Source organism: Chenopodium quinoa, unplaced genomic scaffold (genome assembly GCF_001683475.1).
Source record: "Chenopodium quinoa cultivar QQ74 unplaced genomic scaffold, ASM168347v1, whole genome shotgun sequence".
Classification (NCBI taxonomy): domain Eukaryota; kingdom Viridiplantae; phylum Streptophyta; class Magnoliopsida; order Caryophyllales; family Amaranthaceae; genus Chenopodium; species Chenopodium quinoa.
The window spans coordinates 1461177-1483269 of NW_018744878.1; the positions used below are offsets into that span (position 1 = coordinate 1461177).

The 22093-nt window shown below is 34.0% G+C and overlaps 1 protein-coding gene and 1 non-coding gene across 4 annotated transcripts; both read left to right on the forward strand.

Moving 5' to 3' along the window:
* Positions 1 to 8100: 8100 nt before the first annotated feature.
* Positions 8101 to 8173, forward strand: TRNAF-GAA. The gene has a single exon. It is a non-coding gene; the product is annotated as a tRNA-Phe (tRNA).
* Positions 8174 to 18754: 10581 nt separating this feature from the next.
* LOC110705436 (protein OPI10 homolog) lies at positions 18755 to 21563 on the forward strand. 3 transcript variants are annotated; one of them, XM_021883306.1, is made up of 3 exons: positions 18755 to 19511; positions 20495 to 20607; positions 20709 to 21563. In XM_021883306.1, exons 2-3 carry the CDS (start codon positions 20505 to 20507, stop codon positions 21170 to 21172), a joined length of 567 nt encoding a protein of 188 aa, XP_021738998.1. In that variant the 5' UTR covers positions 18755 to 19511; positions 20495 to 20504; the 3' UTR covers positions 21173 to 21563. The 3 variants fall into 3 exon arrangements, with proteins under 3 accessions (XP_021738998.1, XP_021738996.1, XP_021738997.1); XM_021883304.1 differs by having other exon boundaries at positions 20490 to 20607; positions 20709 to 21562; XM_021883305.1 differs by having other exon boundaries at positions 18757 to 19511; positions 20498 to 20607; positions 20709 to 21561.
* The last annotated feature ends 530 nt before the right edge of the window (positions 21564 to 22093 follow it).

Sequence of the window (22093 nt, forward strand, 5' to 3'; positions counted from 1 at the left end):
CGAGATGAACCTGTTCAATGCTGCAATTTTCCCTGTTAAGCTTTGTACATCCTTCTTGGATTTTGGTCGCTCTAGGTCTAGGATGGCTTTGACTTGGTCTGGGCTGGCTTCTATTCCTCTTTGTGTGACCATGTATCCTAGGAACCTTCCTGACTGTACTCCAAATGTGCATTTTATGGGGTTTAACTTCATGCCGTACTGCTTTAAGATGGAAAATGCTTCTCTAAGGTCTTTGACGTGATCTTCTGCCTTTTTGGACTTAACTACCATGTCATCAATGTAGACTTCCATTGTGTTGCCAATCTGCTCTTCAAACATCATGTTCACCAACCTCTGGTATGTTGCTCCTGCGTTCTTCAATCCAAAAGGCATTACCTTATAGCAGTATATTCCTTGACTGGTAATGAAGGCGGTTTTCTCCTGGTCATCTTTGTGCATGAGGATCTGGTTGTAACCACTGTAGGCGTCCATGAAGGATAGCAGCTCGTGCCCTGCTGTGGCGTCTACCATGGCATCAATATGAGGTAAAGGGAACGGATCTTTTGGGCACGCCTTATTGATGTCTGTAAAGTCTATGCAGATACGCCATTTTCCGTTCTTCTTCCTGACTACCACTACGTTGGCGAGCCATTCTGGGTACTTTACCTCTCTGATCTTCCCAGTCTTCAGTAGGTTTTGAATTTCCTCATTGATAATCTTGTTCCTTTCTGGCGCAAATTTCCTTCTCTTCTGTTTTACTGGTGTATGCATTGGATCCACGTTCAACTTGTGAGTAATTACGTCTGGAGAGATGTCTTTCATGTCTTCATGGGTCCAGGCGAATACGTCTTTCTCTTCGTCTAGAAAGTCATAAACTTGTTGTCTGAGTTCTGCCGCCAATTCCGATCCTTTTCTGACTTTTTGATCTGGATGTTTGGGGTTCAACTGGACTTCTGTATCTTCTTGTTCTTCTGCTATGCTCAACTTTTCTTGGCCCAGCTGACCCTCTGATTGCTATGCTAAACTCTTTTCTGCAGACATTGCTTTCAATGCTATCTTGTAACACTTTTTTGCTTCCCTAGGATCTCCTCTGATTTCTTGAATACCCCACCTAGTAGGGAACTTAATGACTTGATGGTACGTAGAAGGGATGGCTTTCATCTCATGTATCCAAGGTCTGCCTAAAATCATATTGTACGAAGACAAAGTATCAATCACTAGGAACTTGACCTGTAGGTTGATCCCTTTTACGTATGTTGCCAATGTAATCTCTCCACTTGCCCTTTTTGGTTTCCCGACGGAATCCCACTAACATTGTTGACTTGTTAACGATGTTCTTCTCATCTATGTTCATATGTTTCAGGGTGTCAAGCATGATGATATTTGCAGAGCTTCCATTGTCAACTAGGATTCATTTGATCATGCAGTTTCCCACTGGAGTGAAATTACCAGACCGTCATGATGGCCTTCTACTGCATCGCTTTATTCAAACATGATGGGGATTTCTATCTTGGATTTATCCCTCTTGTCCGGTTGATCCTTGTTACTTTCCTTTGCATGTCGTTTTGCTGCTGAATATGTTAAACCGCATACTTCTGACCCTCCTGATATGAAACAGATGGTTTTGACAATTGGAGGCGGAGGAGGAGGACCTCCTTGCTTAGACTCTCTCTCCTTCCCTGAAGCTTTAGATCTATCTCACATGAGCTCTTTGAGGTAGCCTTTCTTCAGCAAGTATGCGACTTCCTTTCTGAGCGCGACACATTCGTCAGTAGTGTGACCGATATCTGAATGGAAATCACACCATCTAGAGGGATCTTTCTTCCCTCCAGGCCTATCACTCCTTCTGGGCCATTACACAGTATCTCCCATCTTATTCAGGGTCCTTATTACTCCTGCAGGATTAACGTTAAAGCAATACTCATGTAATTTAGGTGGGAGTTCAAGATCCTCCCTCCAATCAGAAAATTCTTCTTCGACAGCATTGATTGTTCCCTTGTCAAAGCGAGAACGCTGATACGGCTTAAATCGATGGTATCTTCTGGGAAAATTGTTGTTCCTCTTGGTTGGCTATCTGGCTCAGGATTCTTTCTTGCATATGCATCTTCCTCAAATCTGACTTGATCCATAGCTTTGGCTTGCATATCTTCAAAGGTTGTACAGGGATATTTAGTCAACTCCTTGTAGAGCTCACTATGGTCTAGCAATCCTCTTCTGAACGCTTCGATTGTTGTGGGAGCATCACACTTATGTATTCCAATCTTCTCCCTGTTGAACCTGTTAAGATAATCTCTCAAGGATTCACCATGTCTGCACAACGCGGTACAGATCTGAAGATTGTTTTTCAATTTTCCTGCTGCTGGCAAATTGGACCTTGAATAGGTTCACCATTCCTGCAAAAGATCGACTAGTCCCATTATCTAAATTAATGAACCAGGTTAGAGCTGGACCTGATAATGTGGCTCCAAAGCCTTTGCACATGATAGCCTCTCTGATGTCTCTAGGGATTGAGCTTGTCATCATCTTCTGTTTGTAGAGGGACACGTGCTCATCAGGGTCTGTTGTTCCATCGTACATAGTCATATTGGGCGTGTTGAACCTCTTTGGAACTTCTACCATGGCGATCTCTTCTGAGAATGGGGATTCTATATAGCCATCTGCTGCTTCCTCTTCCATGGGTTTTGGCATTCCAGGGATTTTGGCTATTTTGGCCTCGACCATCTTTTCTACTTTTCCTTCTTCGGCTCTTTCCTGACTGTCCTTCTTGGGGGTTCCTGCATCCAAAGAGTCTAGATCCAGAGTATCATCCCTGTTGTTAGATCCTTTTTCACCGTTAGGAGTGTGAAAGGTTCCGGACAAGTCAAGCTGCATGGCTATGCCTTCGGTGTTCTTTCTGGTGTTAATGGTTTTGGATGCAACTGATTGTATTTGGCTACGAAGGGCTTCATTTTTTTGGTAAGGCTGGTGAGTTTGGCTTCAGTTTGGATCTTTTGGGCCAGCAGCGTTTCGATTTGGCTTTTCTGCTGGTCTAAAGTTTGGAGGAATGCGTTTCATTCCTTCATTAATTTCGGCAATGGTAAAACGTACTGGTTGCCCAGTCATGGTGTTTGTCTTATTTTTTGGCGGATTGGTAGGTTAATTGATTATCAGCCCCACGGTGGGCGCCAAATTGTTTAGGCAAATCTCAATAAGGACATACGAGAATCTGCTAGGTTTGAGGGGTAATAACAATCATACTACCAAAAGCATATAAATAACTAAGAACGATAATGAATCAACAAGTAATCAATAAGTAGGCAGTAAATATTCGATTATATAAAGAAGATGAGTTTAGAGATACAATACTGAGTAAGGACAGACCTCCTTGTTCAGTAAAGACGCAGTTCCGTAGATAAAAGTAGAGTAATTCTGTTATATTTAAGTGTATGCGTGTGTACATGAATGCTAAAGTTATCTAATTATGCTTATTTATACCTAGGGATCTCTAGGGTTTACAAATATCTTCAGAATATATTTGAAATGGGGAAGATCTTCTTGATTTATCTTCTTCCCTGTTTTGTAGGTGTATCTTTGGCAAGTATCTCCTTGATTGATATGCATGATGCTGCTTTCCTTGTTTAATTCAATCAAGTCGTTTTGCATATTCTTGCTGACTTATTGGTCTTGGATTGATGCCCTAGATGTAATGGGTCGTGTGATAATACGGGCCCAACATACTTCACCTATCACCAATTAGTTTTAGAATGAAACCTTACTAAGCTTATATGTATTCACACTCTTCTGACGTGAACCTTGTACTTGGCCAAGTTTAGAATACAACCTTTAGGCGTTCTTTTTTTAATAATACAACCTTTTAATTAAGTCTTAATAATATAACCCTTGGAGGGTGTCAGTTTTAAACAAGACAAAAAACTTGTAACCTTTAAAACTGGTTACCCATAACACGTGTCATGTAATTGGTTTGAATATTAATTTTAAAAAATTAAATAATTTTTAATTTTTAACAAAAGTGTTTAAAATTAAATTAATTCCTAATTAAGACATTAATTGTAATTTATATTATTTTAGCAAATAAAACTAAAACACCCATCTTCCTCCTCTCCCCGACCCAGCCACCCACCCACCATACTCCCACCTTCCAGCCACCTCCTCTCCCCCTCCCCCACACGCAAGTGACGCAACGACGACTTTATCGGCGATGGTATGGACGGCGCCCAGCTCCACCACTACACGTCGTACCAACCCTTTCCCTTTCCCCATCCTCGACTCACCGCGACCAACACCTTACCTTCAGCAACACACGAAACAACAGCCACCAATTCGCACCTCTACAGCCCGCAATCACCGATTCTCATCCACACACATCAAACGCTCCAATTCGAACCTCCAAAAACAACTAGACCTGGTTATTGGGCGGGTCAGGTCAGGGTCGGTGCGGGTCGGTTGCGGGTCAGGGTCAAAGAGGGTCACATTTTATAGGGTCAATATAGGGTCGGGACAATGCGGGCCGCGGGTCGATAATGGCGGGCCTACAAAATATCAATTAAAATAAATATTGGATAAAGCCATTATTAAATACGTATGAATACAAATTAATCTATATAATTATTTTTACATTATGTATTTTCTTTATCAACTAAATTGGAAAAACATGTTGGCCCTATATTGACCCTACCCAATAAGGGTCCTGTCCGTTAAAAGCCCTATAAGCTTGGCCCTGACCCTATTATCATTGGGCTACCCTGTCCAATAACCACCTCTAAACACAACAAACACTCCAGCCAATCAATCGAACAGCAGGCGCGCAAAACGCTCCAATTTGATTGATTCAACGGTCGCGATTCCCTTTCCCAGCTCCCCCACGGCGGCGCAGCTGGCTGCTGCGGCTGTTGTTGTGCTTGCTGCAGCAACCCTTTCCCCGCGCGATTGTTGCCCAAAAGCTAAATAAAACATCAACGTGGTTACGTGGTGGTGGGGAATTGGGAGGGGGTAAGATTTTGGGGATTAGGATTCGGCCTGGTCGTACTTGGGTGGCGCACCGGGGAAGGGGGAGGTTGGGGTAAGGGAGAGAGGGCGGTCGTACTGTCGCAGGAGTCGCTGCGCGTGGTGGAGGGGGGAGGGGAGGTGGTCGTACATTTGGGGGAGGGATAGGTGGTGGCTGGGGCCTTAGATTTTTATTTTTTAAAAAATATTCTTTAATAATAATATTAATAAATTAATTAAATAAATTAACAAAACCAATAAAATTGTGACACGTGTTACGGTAACCTGTAAAAACAGGTTATCAAACGATTTTGTCTTGTTTAAAATTGACACCCCCCAAAGTTTATATTATTAAGACTTAATCAAAAGGTTGTGTATTATTAAAAAATAATCGCTTACAGGTTGTATTATTTTCCGTAATTTTTCCTAAAAAAAATAAAACACAATCCTTAATCAATTTCTTATAGGGACTGTAAAAGAGGAGTATTTTACATATAGACAAAGAAAAAGAAAAAAAAACTACTTTGTATTACACTATTAGCTAATGGCCCAAACACCTAATAATGACCATCTATTTATCTTATTATATTCAACTCATTTTATTACAAATTACTATCAATTATAAATATAGCCTATTATTTCAAAACACTGTAACGGTGAATAAAAAACAAAAGCACAAGTAAATTTCTTCAAAAAATTGGCACCTTTAATTTTTATTTTAAGAAAAGACATATACATACACTCCTCAAGTTTGTTGTATACCTTTAATTTTGGTTTATCCTTTCAAAATAAGCAAGAATCATGTACGTTTATGCTTTCAATTATTCACGAAAAATAGACGTTCAATCTAGATGCACATGTAAAAGCATGTGATAGCCATATAATTAAGACCCCCCTAGATTCATGGACATTTATATTATTAATTAATGACACATTGACACACTATTTCATTCATAATATACCAATAATATTTGACATGACTTTACATAATATTACATGTGAATGCATTTTGGTATATTTGTCAATGTTTAAGTGCACCACTAGAATTTTGGTTGTGAAATGTGACTACTCATTATTAATTTGTGTTTGTTTATCACTTCAAACTCAAATCATTAGCCCAATTACTTGGTTATTAAAAAGAAGGTACCATTACTTTGGATTATAAATAGTATTATATATAATCATAATTGTGGTCTTATCAAGTTCATTTAATCATTTGAACCCTAGAAACAACTTTCAATTTGCAATAACATGTTACCTATTACACTTAACGTGTTTTAAAGGTATCCATTTTCATTGCTTCACAAAGAATACTACAAAAGTTTAGGCTGGTCCATTATTGTTTGATTAGGAAAATGACTACTTTGAGGTATCTACTCATCATTTTTGGGGCAGTGTCTTTTGGGGGAGGAATATTGGAGAAAGGTCAATTAAAGCCACAAAAAACAACGAACTAGAAGTATGTAGAGTGATGGTGATGAACTACCTACAAAATAGAGCAATTTAACTTCGGGGTTATACTTGTTTCGATCCTAAATAAAAGACTATAATTTAAAGACTAGTTTTGTGCCCGTGCGATGTCCGGGTTGTTTATTGAATTTTAAGATACATTATTAATCTATATGTCAAATTTTAAAATATATCATTGGTACAAACTTAATTAGAAATTGATGTGTTTTTGTGACGATTTGCTATTTAGTAGGCATGTAATGACTAATAATAATGTTAGTGGAAATGTTCGATTTAATTTAATACATTAAAAATAAAAATTAGCAAAAATAATTAAATAAACTAAATTTTCAAAGCCCGTTGGGTTGACCCGAACCCAAAACTTAAGGCAAGGGTTGAACATTTCTTGACTCATAACCTAAAGGGACTCAATCCGAGATGACTCATGACCCGATCCTAATTGGCAGGTCTATAGAGTAATAAAATCTATAGACCTGCCAATTAGTATATTATTTAAACCGATTAGTATATATTATAATATTATAAATGGATGTTTTACGCTTTAAACTACTTCGTTCGCTCAAAAAAAATATTATGATATAAAAAACAAATTTTTATGATAATTTTTTATAATTATAATTTAAATTTTTTTTGAATAAAATTATAATTCAATTTGTACCTCTGAAATATTGATATTTTATCGAAAATAAAACTCTATACTAACAATTTTATCCTAAAATTATATCCAAATAGAATTCTAAACTAACTTTTTTTTTAATATCTTTTAAAGTCTATTTAAATCTATCCAACGTGGCGCGACACTTGGCGAAAAGTTGTAATGCCAAGTGTCGCTGTCTCGTCGCCTGGCTAAAAATTTAGCTTTATATATTAGTTATATGATATGATATGATGTGTACAACCTCAAATAGTAAAGTTTACTTTTTAATTTTCATACAAAGTTAACTTGTATACGTATATTCGATTTTTGACTGAATAGTATAACCTGTTAAACTAACATATACTCATATATCGTCTAATCATTTAAACCTAAATACATTATTCGAGACCTGATTTGACCTGATGCAATAACACGAAACTTGATTGGAAACCCAATATAGCTCGAATTGAAACAAAATTTAACCTGAAAATAAGTTCACCCAATATTGACCCAACAACTTAAATTAATTGATCAGCCAACACTAACCTGATCGAAATGAACCGAAATTTAATTTTTTTTCTTAAATTCAAAAGATTAAAATGTGTTGGATTTATTCTATATTCCCTCTGTACTATCTCAAAATAAATCAACAAATAATAATATTCACTCATACTTCGTATTAATTTTTTTTAACCATCCTTCATCTTAACTCGTACGTACTCTGTAATATGTATGATATGTTGTGACTGGATTGAATTATTGTATATTACCAAAAAAAGAGGCTTAAAAAGAATAGAAAAGAAAAATAAGGAGTAATGTATAAGGTGTTTTCAAAAAAAAAAAAAAAGGAGTAATGTATAAGTATTCAGTATAAAATTACTGGGACAAGTAGATTAATCATTGGAGTGTATTTGTATGTGTGTGTCTCTTTTTGGTATGGAGTATAATAATCAGGGAATGAATTTGACTAGATAAAAAAGTTAACATGATATAAAGTACATATTAAACAAAATGCAATAATTTCAATAGTTGCGGGGATAGCTCAGTTGGGAGAGCGTCAAACTGAAGATCTGAAGGTCGCGTGTTCGATCCACGCTCACCGCAAATTTTTTTTTCTTCCTTTTTTTCCTTTTCTCTCTCTCTGTTCCCTCCTTTTGGGCTAATATGGGCTTAATTTTACGGAGTAGCGTTTAAATAAACATGCTGTGGAACTAGATGAGGTTATGAGACTTATCAATTATTATTATTATTATTATTATTATTATTATTATTATTATTATTATTATTATTATTATTATTATTATTATTATTATTATTATTATTATTATTATTATTATTATATCTCAAAAACAAAAAGTCATACAGCCTACAATAAATTAGTGGGAAGTCGAGATACAATCTGGGCCCCCACTCCTCTAGCTATAGCAAAGTCTACCCTAGTAAAAATATGAGTTGCAGCAAGTGCTCCAATGTCTTGCGTCGTCGAGAACATCTGAATTCGCTTAAGCAACGCAACAACCTCCTTCTCTAATTCACCAAACGAAGAAAAGGACAAGGGAATGAACCCATATCCAATCGCCTGACAACGAGCCTCATACTTAACCCGCTTCTGCTGAGCTGCATCAGCCACAACCCGTCCAGGAATAAAATTATTATTATTATTATTATTATTATTATTATTATTATCTCAAAAATATACAAAATTATACAACCTATAGAAATTTAGTGGGAAGCCGATATACAATTTGGGCCCCCACTCCTCTAGCTATAGAAAAGTCGATCCTAGTAAAGATATGAGGTGCAGCACGCGCCCCAATGTCCTAAGTCTTCGAGAATCTCTGGATCCGCTTCAGCAATGCAACAATCTCCTTTTCTTACTCCCTAAGAGAAGAGAAAGAGAAATGAAGAAAGTCATATCCAATCGCTCAAAATTATTATTATTATTATTATTATTATTATTATTATTATTATTATTATTATTATTATTATTATTATGAGTGACTATCTGACTTCAAAATATAATTACTCTTGGTTAAATAGTACCCCGTGATACATAATTTGCTTAAGTTTTTAATCTTCTTCAAATTTAATAAGATCTAAATATCATTACAAATGACAATTAATGATTATGTTTTTATAATTTATTTCATATGAGGGACATATATAAAATATATATTTATTTCAATAAATTTTTTTTTATACGAGACTTATCTAGTAATAGTATAGAATTGGGATTGCGATTTATCAAGGAGTACGTATTATGATAAATTGCTTGTCTGTTTCTCATTATATAAAAATTAAAATAAAAAATAATGTGAAATTTAATTGCCATCAATTATGCACTAAAAGTTGACCAATTTTTCTTTTAATACTGTACAAAACATAAATATTAAGGAGTATTATGTAAACTTTTATGATTAGTATCAATGCATATTATCAATTTTATACCTCCGTCTCCGAAAGAACGACTTATTTGGCCTAATTTTAGTCCCAAAAAGAATGAACCATTTAATTTGTTTTTCCCAACATTTATTAAAATCACAAAATTACCAATATATCCTCAAATATTTTTGTCATATAGCTCTTTCTCTCTATTTTACCCTTGTATGTTTACAGATCTTTGTGCCGTCACCTCTCTAAATTCCTAAACTTTTCTCTCTCTTATGCCACCATTAATTTTTCTTGTGTTTTTCCATACATTTGTACTTGCAAATTATTGATGACCTGTGTTTTCCCATACATTTGTACTTGTAAATTAAGTTTATTAATACCCACAAAATCAACTCAAATAGGTCGTTCTTTCGGGACAGTAATATATCAATCTTATACCGTAAGAGTTATTGGTAGTCAATGACCAACATTGAATAACATAAATGAAAGTCAAAGTATCGCATTTTTTTTTTTATTAACAGAGGACAAATATTAATTACGAACTTGAAATATACTAGATTCGAATTTGCGATCCTGCAAAAAAAAAATAAAAAAAAAATAATTGTTCTTGCAAGGATTTAACAACCCGACTCCAAAGTCCAAAGCTCGATTATGCAACCCGTTAAACTCCTATCGGCCAAACGAGAACCTACACAAAGAGCAGAGATTAGCTAACCCCGGGATGATCCGGGGATAATAACCACTCCGATGACAAAGTCAGAAAGTGTTTAAGAAAGAAAAGAGAAGTAAGAGAGAGAAAGTACAGAGAGAGAGAGAGAGAGAGTAATAAATGCTAACCTCATTAATGAGGCTTAACCTACTATTTATAATAATCCTTATGACAGGTGGCTACATGACATGCAGAGCTTTCTTTGCCAAGTGTCAAGATGCTGCTACCACGTGTCGAGTATCGAGAAGCCGACATATCTGCTTTATGGAACATACCATCCCATTTGATAATCATGTTAAGCTCATATCCGTATTTATTACCTCCCCATACGGAAAAAAAAAAAAAAAAAAAAAAAAAAAATCAAGTTCGCGATCTCAAGTTTAAGCATCGAAATCTTGACCTATATATATATTGAGCTATGTCCTATTATATGTAATCATCTTTCAAAATGATCGTATTCTTTTACTTAGCTCCATTACACTTTCTGCAAAACTTTTAACAATATTTAATATTTTACTATTTTTTTTCTCCACTATGGTCCTCATGACCTCACATATAATATTTTAGTAATTCCTCTTTTTTTACTAGTTGACACGTTTCTGTATATAGCACGCACGTTTGCCAACGCAAACTTTCAAATGTTGTAGGGAATAATTTCAAACCTTTAATAATCCCACTAGCTCGAACCCCACTGTGATCATACACTAAAGTACGGTGGCGTCCAAAAGGGAAGAAGATAGAGCAAAAGAGTGGCCAACAAGTTTTTAAGGAACTTGTAAACCGTTCACGAGGTGAAGGTTACACCCCTTAACAATCCAAGAGATCGTCAACTCCATAAGGTCATGAACCAAATAAGGGTTCGGGGATGATGGTACAAATCCAACCTAAAAGAGATTGAACCTGCCCTGATAATAGGTCTCTACTTTATTCTGATCATATTCATGTGCGCTTTCTGACTAACATGCAATCAATAGGATTAACCCTAAACCTGTTTAATCTATGTTGGTTGAATTTAATGCACAAATAAACTATTATTGGCGATCACTTGAATTATAATCAAAGTTAACCTAACAAGATTATTAATTATCTTATTAAGCGTGATTACAAGTACCAATTCCCTTTAACATGCATAAAAGGTGTGATCAAGCAATAAAGAATAAATAATGTATCAAGCAACATAATCAATAATAATCATGATAATAATAATAATCATATCATAATAATAATCATAAATAAAATAATCATTATCAAAATAATAATAATAATAATAACAATTATAATCATAATCATGTTCATGTTAATATTAAAGCATAATAAAAATATCAAGATCATAGGCATGATACTAACAAGATTAATAACAAATCCTAGCATGTCACTAAGCAATAAAAATCAAATCTTTAACCGTAACATGATACTAGCAATCATAAATATTAGGAAGAGCATAGAAAGCATCACAACAATCATATTTAATATTAAAATTACCCTAAACATGATACTAGGAATATCATAATAACAATATAAACATGATTTCTACATCATAATTATCAATTCACCAATTAAAGCACTTACTTTGATGCCTCGTACCTCTTTCTAATAACAAAATACACACGTTAGTAACTTCAAGGAAAATAATAAAACAAAGCAAATTAAATTAAATAATCGAAAGAGAGATTTGGGACCAAACCCTCAGAAATTAAACCTTTCACGTCTAGGGTGAAGGCAACTTCGAATATGGCTAAGTGTTTCTAGACCTTGTGAATGCAGAATTTTGTATGAAAACAAAGTTTAGAAAAGAGAGAGAATAATAATCAAGAAAATCTTGATGAGAGTTGGTGAATGATTAAGAGAGAATTAGAGAATTAATGATTGCGAAAGAAAACTGATTATTGATGAATGAAAACAGAGTTTTAATACGTTATTTATAGAGAAAATCAGCCAAAAAGATAAAATTAACAAAACAGAGTCTGGCGCACGCAAAATGAGGTTGGCACCAAGCATTGGCCATTGGTGCCAGGCGCCAATTGCTAGCACCACACGCCAATGGCTGGCGCCTGGCGCCAGGCCTGGTTCCAGGCGCCAATGCTTGGAGTCAGGCGCCAAGCCCGTTTTTAACGCGTTTTTGTTTTTATCATATCTTTTGATCCAAAATTCCAAATCAGGCATCTAATATGTCGTTGGAAAGCTCTTAAAGTCTACTTTCCAACCCAATTAGAATCAGATTAAAATATTTTGTAGATAAAAAGATATGGTCAAAATAGTGGAAGGGTGTCAGTTTTGGATAAAGTTTCATGTCTCATTCATATCTTTTTCGTTATAACTCGGATTTAATATTATAATATATCATTGAAAAGATAATTTAAAGATCTATCCAACCATATAAAATTTGGATAAATGTTATGAGGCACGAAAATAAAATCTGAATATATTCCACTTCGTACAAAACAAGGATTCTTAAAAGGAGTAGTTTTATTCAATTTCAAACTCTTTAAAATATAATTATCAATCCTAACTCCATTAGGATTTAAAAAAACCTTCTAGAGTATCCTAGAAGACTATAATTAATCCTAATAGCTTTAGGAATGATAATTAATAATAGACCCTCCTCTAGATCATTGGGCCGCATATTAGGCTCAAACCGGCCCAGTTTGGTAAATTGGCCATAACTTCCTCAATATTCATTTGAATTGGGCTTATAATATATCGTTGGAAAGGTCTTTACAAGCCCCATCCAACTACACCATTATTGGACCCATATCATGGACCAACCAAACTGGATTGGCTGTTTTCTTAAAATAAAGTTTTCCAAAACAGGGAGAAAAGAAAAGAAATAAAACTTTCCGCAACACTAGACCTTTCCACACTTTCGTTTCATTCGATTATGATTCGACGTGAAAGGTACTCATCACTGGGTTTGGTTTTGGGTAGACACAAATGGGTGTGTACAAATGTAAAAATATATTATTGCGTAATGGCAAAAAATATAAAATTTTCGGAAACTAGATGTTGAGACGAAGCTAACAAGACTCCACATGAATAATGTTTTTATCTAACACTTAATCACAAAATGAAGTTAAAGTAAGTTATGTAAATAATGCACAAAGTCAAAACGTGTTAACTAAAAGAATAGAGGTAGTATTTTTTTTTCTTCATATTAGGTTAGATCTCGTGCCATGCACGATGATCTATACTTATAAACTAAACAACATACAAAATTTATTTGAAATAAATATGTTTTATATATGTACCTCATATGAGTAAAAAAAATATAGAAACATAACCATTAATTGCAAAGTTATTTAAATCTAAATAATTTTGAAGGAGTAAAGCATACAACTACTCCCTAAACTTAGCCAAAAGTTGCAATTCACTCACTAAACTCTTAAAAGTTGCAAGTTACTCACTACTCAAGTTGGAGTTCATTTTTCAGGTAGCAACCTGATATAGCAGGTTAACTCCCTAAACTTTGCCTAAACTATTGTACTAATATGTAAGCTCCTTAAACTTATGGTTTTTTTTTCTTTTTTTTTTTTGTTAAATATTTTTTAATTTAACAAATAAAAATCTAATCATACATTTGAAAGCCAATGGGAACTCTAAATTTAAATTCTAATTTTTTTTTAACTTGGACGGAATCTTTTCCTTTGCACTAATTTGGTTCTTTTTTATTTTTTATTTTTTTAATTAGATGATCCATATACATTAACATCATAGTAGAAAGAATGGCTTATCAAATCAAACAATCAATAATCAAATTGTTCTTTGAAAAAGATGAGCATATTTATTGTGTGCCAATATGTATCACATACGAGTCGTAGTTATTAGTTCGAATGTTTGATTTATTACACACATTAAACTCAACAAAATTTAAAATTAGCATACTTCAACAGAGAACATAGTACTAAAAATCCCTTATCGTCTTCTTAAAAAAAAAACCCTCATCAGATCATCGTAAGAATTTGCAGCTGCGTGTGTTGATAATGATTATAAAAAAATAATAAAAAAAAAACTACTTAAAATTACAATTTTTTGTGATACGATCACGATCAAGAAGAAAGTTTAGAATTTTTTGTGATGTTGAAATTAGGGTTTCTTTATAACGGTTGTTTACTTTTATTAGTACGTGGCTATAAAGTTTTCTAACTAAAAAGCCCAAAAACAGATTTTTTTTTTTTAAAAAAAAACCCAAAAATATAAATAAAAAACCCAAAAAAAAAATTGAACTAAACCAATTCAAAATAGATGAATAAAAATAAATAAATAACTTCCTTCCAAATCAATATTTTAGCTAGTTATGGAATTAAATTATATAAATAGCCAATGTTTTGTCACTATTATGAAATTCGCAGCTTGGTTTAAAAAAAAAATTATGTATTTCGTATTATATTAAGGGGATTTTTTTTCACAAGAGTTAAACCAAACTAAAAATAATTATTTAAGGAAGGCAACTAGAATTAGCTGTTTATTCAAAAAAAAAAAAAAAAAAAAAAAAAGACTTTGCTAAGTAGCCATTTTTTTCATTTTTACAGAATAATTCAATTCCTTTTTTTCTTCACTATCTATTTTACAAAATAATAACATAGTATCGAAAATGCATTAGAGTATATATATAGCTGTTGTTAGAATTTTTTAAAAATAATAATTTTTTATAATTAAATGGCTAATTAATTTAAAATTATGTGAGGAAGTTTAGGGAGTTATAGGAAAGTTTAGGGTGTGCACTAACTTTTATGTCAAAAGTTTAGGGAGTTCTACCAATTAACATGTAAATGAAGGTCACAAGAGGTTATAGTGAGTAACTTGCAACTTTTGAAAGTTTAGTGAGCTAACTGTAACTTTTGGCTAAGTTTAGGGAGTAGTTGTGCTCTTTCTCAATTTTGAAAATAGTAAAAAATTTAACCAACTTATACAATATGGAGTACTCTTAAACAGGAGTAATTATATTTAGAAGCCATATAGTTTCTTATAAATCCATAATAATGTTGAAAAAATAAATAGAAAATAACATAGTATAATAATTGTCTTTAAAAAAAAAGTTAATTTTAATTTAAAGTACCACAAAAAATGTAACTATTTTAAAACTAACTACTCGTTTAATTTTTTATTTTAAATTACCATCCCTTAAATTAAATAAATGCTCAGATTACCACCCATTTCAAAAATCCGGTGGATTTTCCGTCTGTAGGCTCCACCTATCACCTATTTTGACCCTTTTGACGGATTTTTCTCTGTTTTTTTTTTAAATACGCTCTCTAAACTTTAATTAACATTTCCTTCACTAAATTCTACCGAATTTTAAAGAGAAAAATGTGAATTGAAGTTAGGAGAGCGTTTTTAAAGAGAAAAATCGGGGGAAAAAATCAGTCAAAAGGGTCAAAATAAGCGTTAGGTCGGGCCCACAGGCGGAAAATCTACCTGATTTTTGAAATGGGTGGTGATATGAGCATTTATTTAATTTAAGGGTGGTAATTTAAAATAAAATATTAAACGGGTGGTTAATACGAAAATGGTTACATTTTTGGGTAGTAATTTAAAAATTTTCCTAAAAAAATATACTCCGTATATATTCCCTCCGTCCCTTAATACAATGTCTCTTTCTCTTTATTATGTGAGTAATAAATGGAGTTAAGCTAAAATACGGTCCCTCAACTTTAGTATTTGTACCATTTTGGTCCCTCATCTTTCAAACGAAATAAATTGGTCCCTCAACCACCCATAACTTACTTTTCCTGTGGAAAAAAGATGAGTCACCAAAGTTTAAGGACCAAAGTGTCCATGTGGCAAAAAATAAAATAATATTTAAAAAAAAGTTTAGGGACCTATCCTAGTAAGCAAAAGTTTAGGGACCATTATTCATTAATTTTTTTTTATTATTTTTTTGTCAATTTTTATTTAAAAGGAATCTTTTAACTGACATTAATTTTTTTTCATCAACATTAATATTTTGGTTATGAGTTGCATTAATAAAACTATTGAATTTCCGGAAAAAAAACCTATAAAATTTTCCACCTTTTCTCACCCCCACATCACCAACAACCTGCCACAAACACACAACCCCATCTCTACCAGTCTGCAGCCTCACCACCGTAATTAATCAACCACGCAACCCAAACCTCCGGTTCGGCCGAACTATATTGCGCATGAGCTTGTATATAATTAATAAAATCAGGAGGCCAAGATTAAATCACAAACACTAGTAGAAAAAAGCAATTAGCCACCGGTTCAAAACCCCCCTATGTGGGCATTTGGGGGGTGGCAATAATCTGATGCAAAAGCCACTGGTTCAAAACCGGTGGCAAAAACAAGGATTGCCACCGGTTAACCGGTGGCAATAAGACTTCCCGCAAATTTTTATTTTTGGGTATTAGGCATTATTGCCATCGGTTAACCGGTGGCAATAATGCCTTAAAAAAAAATTGCATTTTTTTTTGCATTTTTTTCTCTTAAAATGTACTAGAAACATATATATATATGCATAATATACATGAAAAACACATATATTCATCAATAACCAGTAATTGTATACTTTTTAAGAGTGAAAAAACTAAATTAATAATTACAAATAAATTACTCATACAACCCATTCCAATTTACAAGAACTAAATTTATCAAATTACATAAAACAAATGTTTAAAACATCAGCCTAGTCTTCAAAGGATAATATGCATGTGTCTTGATTCCCTGGAGCATTAGTAACTGCATTTCCTGATAATCAAAAGATGTCACACAATGAGTATGGGATTAGGCTAATTAGCCTAATTTCTAAAACTAATCTGTAAAAAAAACAAAAGGACCACCCTAACCCACGACCCACCCACGACCGACGACCCAGAATACACGACCCCCCAACCACCACCACCCGTCACCCCACCCACACCACCAGCTCCAACCCCAACCCAAACCCTCACCCAGACCGCATCCAACCCACCACGACCCATCAACGAAACCAACCACGACCCATCACCCAAACCCACCACGACCCCTGACCGCACCCACAACCAAACCAAAACCCTACCCAACGCCAAACCCACCACGACAGCAACCACAAAAGCAACAAAAACCCTACCCCAAAATCAATTGGAAAAAAAAAACCCAAAATCAATTCGAAAAAACCCCAAAACAATTCAAAAAATCAATTCGAAATAACCCCGAAATCAATTTGAAAAAACCCCAAAATCAATTCGAAAATCAATTAACCCCAAAATCAATTCGAAAAAACCCAAAACCAATTCAAAAAAAACCCAAAATCAATTACCCCATAATCAATTAGAAAAACCCCAAAATCAATTCGAAAAAACCCAAAAAAATTCGAAAATCAATTAACCCAGAACCCCTAACCTCAAATTATTAAACCCAATAACAAGCACTAACCTCGGACTTGGTGGCGGCGGTGGTAAGTGGCGATGGCGGTGGTGGGCAGAAGACAAGAGAGAAGAGAGGTTGGAGAAGAGAGGGGAAAGAAGAAATTAATAAGTAATGAAACCAGAATTAAAGATCTACACAAATGAGGTTTGCTAGAGGAGAGAGACGAAGTGGTTGTAGAGAGGGGAAAGAAGAAGAGAGGGGAAAGAAGAGAAGAGAAGAGAGAGAGGAGAAAGGTCGGAGAGCGAAGGAGGACAGAGACGGAAGAGGAGAGAGAAAAGAGAGGCGTCTAAGAGAGAAGCTAAGGGCTAATTTAGGGTTAGGGTATATAAAGGAGAGCTAAGGAACAAAAGGCCGATTTTTTTTATTTAACAAGGCCACCGGTTTTGAACCGGTGGGATTAATGGTTTACCCACCGGTTCAGTTTGAACCGGTGGCAATACTCTCCCCTCAAAATCCCGCCCATTTTTCCCCCCTTTTTTCCCACCGGTTTTTAAAAACTGGTGGCCTTAAGGCGGTGCCAATATTCTTTTTTCACCTAGTGAAAATAAATCAAAGGCTGGAATTAAAAGATGGTGATTGCTGATGATCGTTAATGAGGTGCAAAGTAGGGAATTGTTTCCCCTATTAGAATAGCCAAATCGAAAGAGAATAGGAGAGGGCTAACCCTTTTAATATATATATATATATATATATATATATATATATATATATATATATATATATATATATATATATATATATATATATATATATCTTTTCATATTCCCTTCTTTCTTTATTTTTCCTTTTCCTATTTCTTTAATTCGAAGTATTTAATTTTTTTTTTGAAAGAAAGTCGGAGTATTTAATTTTTTTTAAGTCATATTTAATTTTCTTCTTTAATTCTTAAGTCATTTTTTTTTAAAAAAAAGTCATTAATATTTTTAAAAAAAAAATTGGGTATGTTTTCTTTCATTTTAATCAAAGTTTGTACATAGTAAATAATAAATATTAGTAGCTGACAAAAAAAATAATAACAATAATGATTTATAATCCCTAAACAAATGCTAACTAAGATAAGTCCCTTAACTTTTGCTTAGTTGGCACCACACATCCCCAAACTTTGCTGACTCATAAGTTCCTCCACCATAAATGGTGAGGCAAGGGTGGTAGAGGGACCAATTTGCCTCATTTAAAAGATGAGGGACCAAATATGCAACTAATGTCATAGTTCAGGGACCGTATTTTAGCTTATCTCGTAATAAATGCTCAAAAGATGCATTGTATTAATTGACAGAGGGAGTATAATTTAATAATTTAAAGTTAAAAAATGAGAAGGTTCCAAAAAAATAAGTAAAAATAAAAATAAAAATATGATGTCAGCAAATGATTTATGCGGAATTTTTTTTACCACAACTTGACATGTGTATAATTTATATAGGAGATGATGTCAGCGGTTATTACTTAAGTTATGTAATATATTTATTTATTCTCTCTCTTTCACAGTTATACTCACTTTTGCTTTTTAAGAATTTTATTCTTTAACCAACCTCACTCTATTGTAAAATAATACTTACCCGTCTTCAAAAAAAAAAAAACAAACAAACCTTACCTCCGTCTTTTTTGTTAACACATGTTTCTTTTTTAGGAAGTTTTTTTAGTTATCTTGTTTCCTTTTGTGTAAGTTTATCATTGTCTCTTTTCCCTTTGTTATGTGTGCTGTGCCTAAATTAAAGGCGTGAATGGAGTATTTAATGCTCCTTGCATTAAACACCTGAAAAGGAATAGTTCGATACGGAATACTTCACCATGATTCTAGAATCCCAAAGATAAAACATCCAGAACAATCCAGAACTTACTCTTTGTCTTTTCTTTTTCTGCACTGATGTTCTTCTAACCTCTTCAACCTTTGAAAGAAGCAATTTTTAACACTTCGGAGAAATTTAGGTACAATTACAAAGCATCATCATTTCGTAACCCTTAAATCCGATTCAATTACAGGTTAGGGTTTTTAATTTTTCATTTTTATTGCTCTTGAATCAATTTATCAACTTTAATTTTTTGGATTGTTGCTATATTTGATTTTCATTTTTGTTTGAATGTTTTAGCTGTAAATTTTATGAAATTTAGGTTTAATTTACAATGTTTCAAGTTAGGTAGTTTGCCAATTGATTGAAATTGAAATTGCATAAAAAAAGTAATTTTTTTTTCTTGTTATTTATGCTAGTTGATAATCCAATTTGTTCAAATTCTTGTTAATTTTAACTTTGGGCCAATTTTATTTGCTATGTTGGTGTGAAATTGGATGAATTTGTGCAATTATTAGGCTACTGTTTGATTAATATTCAGCTGATTAATTATCAATTACCTTGCAGAAAATGAAATGTGTTCGATTATTGCTGAATAATTTAAAGTTCAGGAATTTAATATCGATTTATTCTTGCATTTGTTATGCTAATGTCTCATAATTGAAATGATACTGTAAAATTGAATCATGAATGATTTGCAATTTGTGATTTAAATGTTTGAATTGAGATATTCTTTCATGAAAGACAGAAGAAATTTGTGGTTACATGGGCTTTTGTGCTGTTGAGCCATCTCGATTTTTCGTCTTGTCGCTTTAGTCTTAGGATGGATCATAACTTGGAAAATGATTAAGAACCGAAATTGCAAACTTGAAGAAAGTGTGATTGAAAGATTATTGGCACATTGTTTGGCTAGTTTCTATTTAGCCAATATGAAGATCTTGCTCTGTATCTATTTTAAGCCTTTCGAATTTTCTTGATAAAGCAGTGAACTGAATTAATAAACTGGAGACATTGTGTTATGATTGTCAAGCAAAGATTTGCACTTAAGATAACTATGCATCAGAACTTGTTGGCTTAAAAAAATAAGCATGTTTTTGGTGGTAATAAAGATGCAAATTTGTTATTTTTTGTTAGCCAACTGATTACTCACACACTGCTTTATGGATACAAGAATAGCAGGTAAATAATGTTTGGAGTAGTATTTCCAAACCGAAGTTTCCCGCTTGACATCTCGACCTTTACACAAATTGACACATTCCATTGGGTTCTTGATATGAACCACTTTGTTGGTAAGTTCTCTCTTTCTCACTTTCAACTTTTCTGCTATCTCCTTTATGTATATTATTCGATTCTTCAGCTCATTTATTACTATACTGTACAACTCTGGCAGGAGAAGCATATGATCAAATCAAAGATATGTGTATATTCTTGCTCAACAATCTCACCCTTCCGGCAGACAAAGCCTTAGCTGTATATGTTCAATCCCCTGGGTCAGCTTTTGTGTACTGTGGCGCTGTTACTGTAGCCCGTCCATCTGCTGTTCTCTCTCTCCTCTGGCCGGAGCCTGGAAGCCAAGGCCAATTTCTTACAGCTGACACTGCCCCGCTTTCTGCTAAGATCGGGGTGTCTGTCCAGGACTTGGCGACACTCCCTTCTCTTGATATAGCTGCAGATAAGAAGATTGAGCAAACCGCCCTCAAAGTTGGGGAGAATCTCTTTAATTTCATGCAGTCATTTTGTGGTGTCGATGGTAGCAAATTGATTGTGCCCATGGATATCTTGGATCGGTGGTTCAAGAAGTTCCAGGAGCGTGCTAAGCGTGACCCTGATTACTTGAAGGGTTTTACCTTGTAGCTGAGTTAAACATTGAGGTACTGATGTAGAATTAACTTTTATCATTAATGATAGTATGAGTTTCTGCTTTGTTGTTGTTTCTTGTGTTGTTTTGATTGTATGAACTTTTGATCTTTGTTGTAAAATTACAGCTTCCATCTATGTTTTTATTTATAAAGGCTCTCAATTCATGTTATACCATATTAGATTTATCCTGCAATAACATATATGGAGTTTTAGACTTTTTGGTAGTTTGATTTCTGATGGTCTTGAAGTGAGAAAACTTGTTTGCAGTGAAGAAACTTACTCTTTTTGCATTTTTTTTTGTTCAATGACTTGTGCAACTTTACGGATTTTTCATATATGTACAAGGGTGGCTTGGAACATGGAATATCCGAATATGAATGGTCTTTTGTAATCTGTATGAGGAACGCTCTTATACTTTGTAGAAGCTGAATGCTACGATTCTTAGACCTAGGATCTGCTTTTAAGTGATATCCTTGTCTGATGAAATTTATTCTGTAATTCCTTAATCAAAAAGAGGTATCCAAGATTCTTCCTTTTTTCAAATTCTATTTTAATCTTTGAAACCTTCAGGTATGTCCTTTCCCAGAGGGTAAGCGATCATTAATTTTTCCTATGGGCAAGGATAGTACTAAATCTGCGAATTTTGCAACTTGTTAGGATAGTACTCTTGGGAATTATTATTTTTTGGACGAATTCTTGGGTAATTTTATAACTTGTACATTTCCTAAGATCTTAAAGGTCTTGGGGGGATGTGATTTTGAATGGACTCTACCCTTATTTGGGAATAAAAGCTTTCCGTGTGGTTCATTCGACAATAGGTTGGCCGGTGATCACCTTTGGCGGCTGCCTGATGAAGATGTCACTCCAACACTGATATTAGCCGGGTCCCTGGGATGTATTCAGAGGAGTCAGTGT

What these genes read in the sequence shown, in the direction of transcription:
- LOC110705436 (XM_021883306.1), top strand. Translation starts at nt 20,505, where the DNA reads ATGTTTGGAGTAGTATTTCCAAACCGAAGTTTCCCGCTTGACATCTCG. An exon ending in TGATATGAACCACTTTGTTG is followed by an intron (nt 20,608 to 20,708) that starts GTAAGTTCTCTC and finishes CAACTCTGGCAG; the next exon opens with GAGAAGCATATGATCAAATC.